This window comes from Trichosurus vulpecula, chromosome 7, assembly GCF_011100635.1.
Source record: "Trichosurus vulpecula isolate mTriVul1 chromosome 7, mTriVul1.pri, whole genome shotgun sequence".
Lineage (NCBI taxonomy): Eukaryota > Metazoa > Chordata > Mammalia > Diprotodontia > Phalangeridae > Trichosurus > Trichosurus vulpecula.
The window spans coordinates 68,342,368-68,355,050 of NC_050579.1; the positions used below are offsets into that span (position 1 = coordinate 68,342,368).

At 34.9% G+C, this 12,683-nt stretch overlaps 1 protein-coding gene across 5 annotated transcripts in view; it reads right to left on the bottom strand.

Annotated features, from left to right (window-relative positions):
- Positions 1-12,683, bottom strand: part of RNPC3 (RNA binding region (RNP1, RRM) containing 3) — a 52,824-nt gene that overhangs the window by 15,969 nt on the left and 24,172 nt on the right. For 2 of the 5 annotated variants that reach the window (XR_005010868.1, XR_005010869.1), the window contains exons 12-16: positions 12,279-12,373; positions 12,129-12,187; positions 10,366-10,498; positions 9,209-9,281; positions 6,847-8,291 (exon numbers count right to left, since the gene is read on the bottom strand). Coding sequence is in view for 3 of the 5 variants with exons in the window: in XM_036766731.1 (XP_036622626.1) it covers positions 9,222-9,281; positions 10,366-10,498; positions 12,129-12,187; positions 12,279-12,373 (347 nt within the window). In the remaining 2 variants the exon portion in view is untranslated. Of the gene's footprint in view, positions 1-6,718; positions 8,292-9,208; positions 9,282-10,365; positions 10,499-12,128; positions 12,188-12,278; positions 12,374-12,683 lie in introns of those variants that run through there. The other 3 variants (XM_036766731.1, XM_036766730.1, XM_036766732.1) reach the window with 3 other exon arrangements.

Sequence of the window (12,683 nt, forward strand, 5' to 3'; positions counted from 1 at the left end):
TATCTATGAATGTGAATTGGATGAACTCACTGATAAAATGGAAGATAGCAGAACAGATTAAAAAGCAGAATTCCAACAATATGCTGCTTATGCAAACCACAATTAAAACAGACATGTACACAGAATTAAAATAACAGGTGGAACAAAATCTTTTATGCTTTCAATGGAAGTGAAAAAAGTGGGGGGGGGGGGATTGTGATCATGATCTTAGTCCAAAGCAAGAACAAGAGTAAAAGACATAAATATGAAGCTACATTTTGCTCAAAGTTATCATAGACAATGAATTAATATCAAACAGAACCTGCTAAAAGAATTATCTGTAGTAACAGAAGCTTCCTCACATTACTATACTGATGAAATTCCATTAATTGTAGATTCCTATGTACTAACATGAGTCCTTTCAAAAATCCAAAGGATTCTGGAAGACTTAAGGGGTTATCACTCATTGATACTTTAGTGTGAATGGGTTCAATTTGGTTGCCTTTTTCTCCTAATGTCCACATGAGGTTTTTTTTTTGTTATTTTTTTTAGGGAAGGTTTTTGTTAGGTGAGATAGGATTTGTGCACATTGGGAGTTAGGACAGGCCTGTGTGGGGTATAAAATTAGGAGCCTGAAGTTAGCATGAGAGCAATGTTAACCTGAGAAGAACAGAATTAGATAGTAAGACAGGGGTATGGAAAGGGAGATTAGAAGATGTCAAAGAGATGGCTACTTCATATTTTGCTGAGACTGAATACTAATTCTCTTGCTCCCTAAGATTTTTCTTTAAATTGGTTAAACAAATTCTACTTTTCTTTCCTATATTTGGCAACAAATGATTTTCCAAATCAGTGATATTGTGGTAAATGAGTGTCCATGATAACAAAAGGAAAAGAGACAGCTTACATACAACCAAAAGGATTTACTGAAAGATATTCTTTATAGCTGACAGGAGTCTCAGGAGAGCTAGGTGGCTTGTGGTAAACCTACATTTGCTGTCTAGGTGACCTAGGTATCACAGCCAGCTCATAGGGGTGAGGCAGCTAGAGATAAAACATATCTTTCCAGCTTTCTTTTTTTGAAAAGTTACCACAAAGGTCCCACCCTCCAACCACTTTTAGTTTTTCTTTTTTTCCAAGAGTTTCAGTGGACTGATTGGTAGAGTAGCAAGGTGTCATTTCTGCTCACAGATCTGTGCTTCTGATCCGTGGGCATCGTAATTAGTTCAGGGTTTAAGGAAGAAAAGGAGGATGGGTGATGGAAAGAAAGGAGTTTGATTTACATGACCAACTCTGGCCCTGCTCATGTAGCAGGTTACTCTTATGGTCTTGGCTATTTTCCATGTAATCTTCCCAAAACCAAGTTGTTCATCCCCCAAACATTTGGCCATGAGCTTATGAGAGGGAATATGAAGGGGAACAAAGCTACCACTTGTTTGTTCCCCTGAAATTTTGACTTACCTTACCTTAATTTTTCTGAGTCAGCTTCCAAATTCTAAAACATATTACATATGCAATAAACAAGTTAACATCCATTCAAGGAATTTTGCTTAGTACTTCACATACTGGGTTATCCTGAATCTCTGCAGTCGGCCAGCACTTAATTGCTAATACGTATACAAGTTGTGGTTAAACCTAATTGGGCCAACGTCAAGTGGCTCCTTTCTCAGACCCTGATGGGAACAGCCCAAAACCCTGAAGCCAAAAGCCTTGGTAATAGCAGTGCTTCTAGACCAGAGTCTTAAGTCATCATTCTAGAAAGCAACTCCTGTGGAGATGCAGCCTGGCAACTGTTTCTGCAGATGCTGTCACCACATCTCAAAACCAATAAAAGAAAGCTCTTATCACCAAAGTCATTGTCAAATGGTTAAACATCAAAAACTGATATGATTTTATCGTGGAAATCCATTAATAAGAGATATTACCATTTATTTTTTGCTACTGCATTCTAAGAACCATGAGACTTTTACATTTGAAACTGAAGCCTTCCATGTTATCTCCCTAATTAGAATGAGCTCCTTAACAGCAGGGACTTCTCAATTTTTTATTTGTATACTCAGTGCTTTGCACATAGCTAATAGCTTAATAAATGCTTCATTCATTCATTCACTACTCTAACTAGGCGTTCCAGTGGACCTCCATTCCCAAGACACACATATGCGTTTTCTAATGAGCAATGTTGATTCATTTACATTTATAAAGGATGGCAGTTCCAAAACTCCTAAAGAGCAAACACATCCTTATAAATATTTTGTGAAGAGTGATAATCACAAATTAGCTTTTATGAAATGAATTGTGGTAGGCATAAATTCATCCAGCCCTTTTCTAGCAGACTATTGCAAGAAAAGGATAGCTTTTTTCTACTTATACATTTCATGGCGTTCTGCTCCTAGGACCAAGAACTCCAGCTAGTACTATTAATTCAGCTACCTTAATAGGATAAGGTTGGTTAGACTGGAAATTGAGGACACATTTCTTTAAAAAAAATGAATTCTCACTCCCAACCAACCTTAGTTTAGATATCCCTTATACCTAACATGGGATTTTGTTTTAGATGCATTTAATTTGTATTACAATTATATAGGTAACTGAATGTGGTTTATAACCCTACTAGAATGTAATAGTGAGGGCATGGACCATGTCTTTCTTGGTTTTCTAGTGCCCTCACTACATATAGGACAGTGATGTACACACTAGGTGTTTAATACTTGTTGAACAGTTCCATGCAACAAGCTTTCTTAATGTTTTGTTTGTACCTTTTGTCAGTCATTTCTGGTTGTCCGTTTCATTTTATCAGTCATTTCTGGTTATGTCCGTATTTCATCCCTGTGCTCCAAAACAGAACCTACTTTTGTAATAAATAAAAACTGCTAGCAGAAAGTGAAAACAAAATAAAAAATATATAAAACTGTATGACAAGGTATGCAAATCCTTAAGTCTTCTCTCATAAAAATCCTGCTTTCTTCATAAAAAAGATTTTTTTTGGAGGGGCGAAGGCAGGGCAATTGGGGTTTTGTGACTTGCCCAAAGTCACAGCTAGTGTATCAAGTGTCTGAGGTTGGTTTTGAACTCAGGTCCTCCTGACTACAGGGCCAGTGCTCTACTCACTGCGCCACCTAGCTGCCCCTCTCATAAAAATTTCAAGTCAAGTTTCATTATCGGGACCAAGTTTGATCCCACTTTGGCTACCTTTTAGTATTACTGTGTTTTCTCTTCTTAATTCTATTTCACTCCACATCAGTTCCTATAAGTTTTCCCATGCCTCTCTGAAATCCTCATATTCATCATTTCTTACAAGAGAATAATTCCATTATGTTCATATACCACAAGATGTTCAGCCTTCCCTACCTGATGACCATCCACTTTTTGTAGTTCTGCTTTCTACAAATATTTTGGTATATATGGAACCTTTTCTTTTTAACCTCCTTGTGGTCTTTGTCAACTACAATTGCTAGGTCATAGGGTATGAATATTAAATTTTTTTTTCCTGTAGAAGTCCAAATTGTTATATAAAATGCATGGATGAGTTCATAGATGCATTAATAGTGAAAGTATCCCACTTTCCCAGTGTCTCCGCCCTACTCCCCATTTTTTCACAAGGCTGTGGGCTCCTTTGAAAATCTTATTCATATCCTTTGATGGCTTCTCTATTAGGGAATGGCTTTTGGTCATATACAGGAACAGGGACTGGTCCTCTGATTTCACTGGTATAGAGAACTGCTAGGTGAAGAAATTCTTAATGCAAGTTAGAACCTTGCCCAAACTTTACTGTTTATATTCAATGCAAAAAATTTCCCATTTAAAAGTTTCCCTTATTATTCAATATGCATTGGTTTTATTCCTATGAAACCTTGTTGTAATCAAAATTGTCTTTCATCTTTTACAAAAACTTCTATCCTGTTTACTTTTGATCATATTAAAGGTGATTTTAATCAGAAAAGGGATTTCAAAATTTCACAAAGGATCATGGAGCAGTTACAGGTGTGATGGTAAGATCTAAGGGTATATATGATCATCCTTAAAGGTACCTAAGGGAAGAGAAAAGTTGTAGTTTAGAAGAAAGGGGATAGAAAGAAGCTGTAGGAGTTTAGGAAGTAGATGATCTCAAATACCAATGTCCTTCAAAAGGCACAAATGTATTATATATTGGTCTCCCAGTCTACGTGCAGGGATTGGGTTGGAGAAAAAGGATGACTTAGGTACCATATTTATATTTAAAGGAAGGAAATTAGTAACAGCAAAGATATGCACTGGATGATATGGACAAGTGGAGTGATCCCCAGAGGAGTTTGCTGAGCCATGGTAGCAGGTGGAGGGGTCTGGAAGTAGCAGAGGGAAGAAAGGAGTATACCAATTATTTCTCTTGGCCCAGAGTAGCAAAGGATAAGTGAACTGCGAACTAGCCTTGGAGTGAGTGTGGTTTCTCAGGAGATGACAATTTCCTTTTAGCACAAGAAAATGAGAAATCATAAGAACCCCAACTTTCAAGGGCAGTTAGGAAATAATGAGGTAGGGATTCCATAAACCACAACGGAAAAGGAAGGCAGCAGGTGAGGGACTGAGTGGTAGAACAGAGGTGAATAACTAAAATGAAGACAAGAGAAACAGGATAGGAAAAGGGGCTTCTGCCTATCCTTCTAGCTCCAAGCCTGGTGTTTCAGGTGCAAACTTGGGAGGACATGAAGCCTTTGCCTGTGGTCCCTGTCTTTTTGACTCTAGATATACCCCCAAAAAGGGGCATGGAGAGATGAGGAGGGATGATCTAGAGAAACAAGTTGCCAGAGGAGACCGAATATGGAATCAAGAACACAAATGGAAGAGAGAACAGGAAATGATGTGTTTTGAGGTATGAGAGAGGGAAGAAGAGACACTCATGAATACCCTTTATTTTCTCAAGAGTAGGCAAGGTACTCTGAGAAAAAGGAGATAAGAGGATTTAGAGCAGAAGGAATAAGAACAATCAAAGAGACACTGTAGGGAATAAATATTTTGACCTAGTTGAAATACAAAAGTAAAAATTTTCTCTCTTGCACTGCAGTCAGGAAGACCCAGATTCAAAATCTGCCTTAGACATTAGCTGGGTGCCTCTGGACAAATCAACTAATTTGCCTTGCCTCAGTTTCCTTATTGGTAAAAATTCTGAGGTCATTACAACTTGAAATCTATACTCTGTGACTGGATTTTTCTGACATGATTCTAACAAAACTTATGAGAGGTAACTTCTCATTATTATTCTCTCAAGTCCTAGCTACTGTCTCTTGCTTATGTAATGCTCATTCCAGACTGATATCTGCACTCACTCACTGACCCAACTTATTCTTTTTGCCTACTTAGTCAAAGGATTTTCTTTCTTTCTTTTTTTTTGCAGGGGGGAAGGCAGGGCAATTGGGGTTAAATGACTTGCCCGAGGTCACACAGCTAGTAAGTGTGTCAAGTGTCTGAGGCCGGAGTTGAACTCAGGTCCCCCTGACTTCAGGGCTGGTGCTCTACTCACTGCACCACCTAGCTGCCCCAAAGGATTTCCTACTACAGCTTATCCCTATTTCCATAATACTGCACCATCTTGAACAGCTTACTATCTACAAAAAAGGGAATTTTCTAACAATCCAAAATATGACTTCTAACAGCCTCATTTCTCTCTTAGAAAAAGAACTTATAAAAAGGATCTTTGTATTCTTTCCTTCAGGTTCTATATAATCTAGTTTCCCAACAGCCCACTGAGAACCTTAACTAATATTTTTCCCCCAAAAAATTTTTGGTGTGGGACATTACAGGATACTCCCTACTACACTTGCTCACAAAGGCCACTCCATCACCCAGAATGAAAGGCTATCACAAGACGTATTTACCTGGATGTCAAACTGGGATCTCAGACTCAACATGTCCAAAAGCAAACTCATCGTTTATCCCTAACCCGCTACTCCTTATTTCCTAACGGGACATCAAATAGTAGCCCCAAGGCCCTCAGTATCTTTTGTTTCTTCTCCCTCACAACTATCTTCATGTCTATTTTCGAGCTCTATTTACCATTATACTTTACTTACTACTATTCATTCATTCTTATGTACTTACACATAAATTTGCTTATCATCATTCCCCTAATAGTATCATTCTTAGATCTTTTGCTCATACAATTTCCTTTAACCTTTCAAAAAATAATTGGAAAACCAGCACATGAAAATTGTAGACAGTAGCGAAATGAAGTGGCACAGGCAGGAAACTCAACATTCCATTAGGGTAAGTGTTCAAATTCCCAAGCTGAAATAAGAGTTCGTGAAAAGCTTTAATAAGTTATTTTTTTTCTTTAAACATGTACCTAAGAATTTTAGTAGCCATGTAAAAATGACAAACGGCAAAATTTATAATAAAAGAGATCTGGCTTTAGAGTCAGAAGATCTGGGTTCAAGTCTTAACTCTGACACAAAATGGCTGTACGACTCTGGGCAAACCATTTACAATTTAGCTTCTCAATGCCCCAGGAAACTCTCTAAGGCCTTAAGTTGCAGAGCTGGTGTTAAGCTACGTTGGTAGAAGGAGTTTCCTTAATGTGATTTCCCTATAATAATAAATATTGACAAATTCGGCTAGAAAAAAAAAAAACTTACATTTGGAATTTCAAAGTGATTTTAACTGTACACCACTTATGATTAATCTTAAATTAGGACCATACATGAGTAGTTCTCTCCAATAAAAACAATACACTTAATCCATTTCTCTGAACACAAAAAATCGAGACATCTTAATGGAAAGAAAATAATTTATTGGAGGTATAGAAAGTTGACTAAAACAAATCTGCTGCATATCTTCCAATAAGATTTAAATGCATTTCATTAAGCTTTTAAATATATTCTTAAAGCTATTACGCACAATTCAAGAGTCCAGATGTTCAAGTTTCTTCTTCTCAAAGGTGGAGAATGCTTGAAATATATGTAATTCAAAAGGAACCTAAAACACCATAAAAGCCCATCAAAAATGAAAATTATTTTAGTAGAAATATATTTTATATATTATAAATGTATTAGAAAGCTAAAACTTTAGGATTTAGAAAATTAGTGAATCATGTCAATTTTACAGTATAATTTGATTTTTATAGGTTAATCATAGTTTATGTGACCTAAAGTTGAATCAAAGCACCAAAATTAAATATATTTTAAGGGTCCCAAAAAGCAATGTAAATAAATATCATGAATTCAATTTACTCTATTGGTCTTTTTTTTTAAACTTTTTATACAAGTGTCAATGACAACTAACTATAATCTAGACTGTTTCTGGAAGTTATGAAGTTATCAGATGAAAAAGTTTAGTTTGATATGAGCATTAACAATGTTTTCAAGAGGTTGAGGATAGAAAAAAGTGGGTTTTTACTCAATAAACATGTATTAAGCACTGTGTACAATAATACACTGGGCCATTCAAATCAATGTGTTTTATTAAGTGTATATTTTGTGACAGACTCTGGGTGCAAGGAAGGATTACATACACTTTCTATTTGACCAATTTTTAAGAGGTTTAGGTGGTGAGTCAAAGTATTTTGGAAACTGATAGTTATACACTATGTTTTGGCAGTCATACTGTGGTTGCCACCATTAACTGACATAAGCAGATTAACTATATTATTTCTTTCAAGTATGTATCCACTATAGAATAATTTGGTATTTCCAATTGTCTCTTGCCCTAATAAGGGGAAATTCCACTTGCTGCCTACTTCAGTAGGGATTTAAAAATTTTAATACCCTGGGTTTGAGGTGCTGAACAGCAAGACTGTTATCTGGTATTTATGTCACTTAGAAAGTCATTATGAAGACAATCTCTAGAAATCAACTTGTTTGGATTTTCTATAATATCTTTGAAAGATTATTCCCATCCAAGTAGTACTGATATATTTCCTATATTATACTGCACAAAAATAGAAAAAGACCCAAAACAGGTATTTTAAAACCACCAAGTCCATAAATTACAAAAATTAAATTTCAGAAAGAAGATAAATATAAAGAGCTAAGATCAAATTCTGGGTTAAAACAACTGTCAGCATCTCTTTAGTAAATTTAATGACCTGATTCACTAACTTTCCCTGGAATGAATTTTCTTAAAGTACATTATAGACAAATTTAAACAAATCTAGAAGGAACATCAAATTTTCTTCAACCTAACATCCAACAATTTTGAAAATATATTATTTCTAGAATCAAAAGTTAATCTACATTAGGGAAAAAAAAATATTTCTACAGAAAAGCACTGCCCCAAAAAGGATACAACAAGAAAGGATACACTTTGCATGACAGTATTACTGCAGTATTTACGCAGGAATGCTTCTAAAGAAGAACAGCAGAATGTAGTTTAATTTTCCTTATTTTTCAGCATAGATTTATAAAGTATTGATATTTTATCGTAAATGAATATGCTTTGACTGCTAAAAGCTTAATCCCTTCACTCTAGGGTATTTGAAAATCTTCTGATTACAATAAAATTGGGATAGTAATGAAATACAAATGTTCAAGGCATTTTACTGAGTGATTATTAGGAAGCATGGGTCATTTTGGCCCATCTTTTAGTCTCCTCTTCAATCCACAAAGACAGGGTTGTTTTTTTGCTTTGTTTTAAAAAACAAACAAAAGGACTACATTTCAATTCAGTGTTAATACTTCTAACATTATTCTTTCCCACAGAAAGATCAAGCAGGAAGCCACTGAAACAAATTTTCTAACTAAAAATGCTTAATGCTATTATTAAGCAGGTAATTTTAAAAAAATTTTTTACAAACCATTTTCATTCTTATTTTACTAAATACAGACAAGTACCATGGAGGTATGAGCTTGACATATGCAAGATATTTTATCAATCTCTAAATTATATCTAACTTTCATTTTGTGAAATGTTCACAATTATTTTCCATACGTGAATTATGCAACTTGTTAAAATGATGTTTTAACTACCAGACTCAGTGCACTTAGCTTTCTACTGGGCTACTATATGAGATCTTAACTTGTCACTATGTACAGAAACAATTTATAAGAGCAATTCTTCATTGTGAAATTTGTTTCTGAATCTTTTCCCCTGAAAACATGTTTTCATATTACTTCAAAATCAATAGCAACAGTTCTCCTCCTCCCCCACAAAAAAAGTCTTTAAAAACTTGGGATAGTTTAATTACTACTCTAACATGCATATTCTCTTTATTTTCCCTTAAAGAATGATGATTTCCCTTTATTACATAAAAGTCCCTACTTACCTTTAGCAATTATCTATCTTTTCCTTTTTCCATCTTTAGCATCTTGTTTTGGTCTAGCAGATCGAGCAAATTGCTAATAGTATATTAAGGATTTCTTGAGGGAGGAAAACGAAAGTTACATTTGCTAATGATGTAATTTCTAAGTTCTCTGGACTATCCATTCACTCAATTCTTGTAAAATCCTAGCCACAGCCCTGTATTAGAGTAAGGCTGTTTCTTCCTACTACCCCTAACAAATCTTATTTGTTCCCTGGCCCTGACTCTCATGACAATTTTTTTTTTTTTTGCAAATCCAATTATACCATATGCTATAGGAGGAAGGGACTGGGGATACTTAGTTTCGAGAAGAGCAGGCTGGCCTAGGTTCGAATCTTGATTGCTACTTAGCAACTGTGGTGACCTCAGGCAAGTCATTTGATCTCCTTCAGCCTGTTTTCTCATATGAAAAATAAGAGATAGACTACATATGGTATTGACCTGAGGTCCATCAATTTGGTTTAACATATATATAAATAATATACATGTATTAATATATTAAACCAAATTTATATTTACACACACACACACACACACACACACACATACCACACCACACCACACCATACACACAAATAAAATAGAAGCCAACATTAGTTCTATTACCTAGCACAGGGTAGGGAACCTGCAGCCTTGAGGCCATATGTGGCCTTCAACCGCGGCCTGGTCCTTTGACAGAATCCAAACTTCACACAGATTTGTTAAAATGTTAAAAGGATTTGTTCTATGAAGTTTGGATTTGGTCAAAGGGCTGTACTTGAGGACCTAGAGAACCACATGTGGCCTTGAAGCTGCAGATTCCCCACCCCTGACCTAACACATTCAGTGAATAAATGATATTTATTGGTTATAGTTACCACACAAATTATACCTATATTAAGAGCCTGGTCATACATAAAACCAATCTTTCTGATAAATGACTGGTCTGACATTATCCTTACTATATATACCAGATGTCACTTAAAAAAAAAACACAAACAACAAAATTACTTTTTTTTCCCTTTTATCCTATAATAGGGTACCAGACTACACAGTATCTGACCGTGCATTTTGGACTATACTAGATTTAACTACAAATTGGTGCCTAAACAGCAAAACATAGACAACTTTGAAAAGGATACCACCACCATGGGTTTTCCAAAAAGTACATATCCATTAGCTTCTTTTAAAGCTTTAGCTGCAGCCTTTTCATCTGGAAATCCAATAAAAGCTTGGCCTTTCATGCGACCTTCTTTCATTAAGCGTATGTCAAACCTAGAAAAATTTATGAAGAATGTATTTTGCTTCTAATTAACATTAACCAAAATTGTTCAATTAACTGATATACATAGTAAAGATTTTGTATCACCCAGCCACCCCATTACTTCATTATCTAAGACCATATATATATATATATATATATATATATATATATATAAATATATATACACACACATATTCTGTTCTAAAAAAAGGTCTTTAAAGATTGCTAATATAAATTTATTGGATTTTTAAAAAACCAGGAATACATTTGAAACTTTAGAAACCATAAAAATAGTAACTAAAATGAAATGCATATGTTACAAATGTTTTGTTCCATTTTAGCAGTTTCCCATTATTGAAGTAAATGGGGCTAGTTCTCTCTGATCAAGAGAGGAAACAACCCAACACTCAAGGCAAGAAGGGATACTGAATTTCTTAAGAGAAGATAATAGCCATAAAACTATTGGATGAGACCTTACAGAGACTTAGTCTTCTTGTTAAACAACTGAGGAAACAGGCATATTAGTTAAGCAATATTCCTTTCCCAATACCACAAACTGGTTCCCTTGCAGAACTAATGTTTTGTTTCTGAAATTCAGTGTTCAAAATGATAATATTAAATTCACTGAGAAGTCTAGGATACTGGAAAACAGTGAAAAACTGAACTGTTATAACTCCTGGTACACAGATGCAAAAACTTAGCACTGCAGGTGCCTATAGCATTGTGCATTCAGAATCTCTTTATTCTTCCTAAAAAGTTAAAACTCATGGCAAATGGAAGTAATTCATGTTTATGTCACTGTTAAGAAAGCTGGCCTTCAATATTGTTTCAAGGATAGTAATGAAGTAAAGAGGTTGGCACTGTGTACCTTGATAGCAAAGGAGTATTTAAAACTATATTGGTAAGAAATCAATTCTGAAACTAATGAGAATTGTAAAAACCAAATTTTAACACTAAGTTAGCTGAGCATATAATATCTGTTTGTGGATTCTTCCCCCTTATTTCCTCTCTTCAGTATTACAAAGGATTATGTTCTTCTTAAGTAATATAATCATTTTTTCCCTTCTTCTTTGAAAAGGAATTGCTACTGCTAGAATCTAAGATATACTTTGTGTTCTCCAGTGCAGATGAAATAAAAAGGTCAAGTTAGAAGAGAGCAAACATTCCTTAATCTAAACAATTTCTCCCTAAATGTGTCTCATCATTACCTCCTCTTCCTTACTTCTGCCTTCCTACCACTCCAAAACTTGGACTGTGGAGCTACTGTCCACCTGAAGGGTTCTTTCTCTGGACCAAAGGCCTTAAGTTTTAAATGTTAAACTTTTAAAGGAAATCCCCCATATGCCATGTTTCAAAAACTTATAAATCATGTTTCTTAACAAAGACATTTATGCTTAAAAACGATCTTCTGCTGAGCCAAAATGGATTGCTAAAAAGAGAATGCTAAATCTAAATTCCAATTAACTATGCCACTAATTTTGAAAGTTGCTGGGGGAACAGTCCTTAAGTTGAAAGAAAGTTGCTTATCATGATTTTCATGGTTTATTGTTTGCTATGCAATCCTCACTTTGTTTTAGAGGGAAAATATTAGGGAAGAAATGAGGATAAATAAGATGCAAAACTTTGTTCGAAATGACTTACATGATTCGTTCTGTTTGTGATGAAAAGTCAACATATCTTCCAAAAATAAACTTAAGATCCTAGAATTTCATCAAGAAGGAAAAAAAGGAAAATCACAAGGAAGCCAAAAAATAAATTTTCTAAAAGATCAATTTAGGGAATTATACTTACATTTTCTTCAACTTGCTTTGCTAAGTTCTTTACATAAATCCTACAGTTTGGATCCCCTGGTTCATAACTTTTGAAAACTGAAAGTGTTTCCATTTCTTAGAGCAATGAATAAAAAAGAAAGGGGGAAATTATGTTTTAACCAATTTCAAAAAACAAATGTAACAAGTCATAAAGAGAACCAATTCCAAATAACATAAAGCATTCAATATTCGGTTGGAAAATATAAAACGGATAGAAACTGTAAAGTGCATATGGATAGAGTGCTAGGCCTGGAGTCATGAAAACTCGAGTTCAAATGTAGCATCAGACACTTATTAACTGTGTGACTTAACTTAAGTGACAAATCACTTAAATTGTTTGCCTCAGTTTCCTCATATGTGTAATGTAGATAATGGCACCTACTTT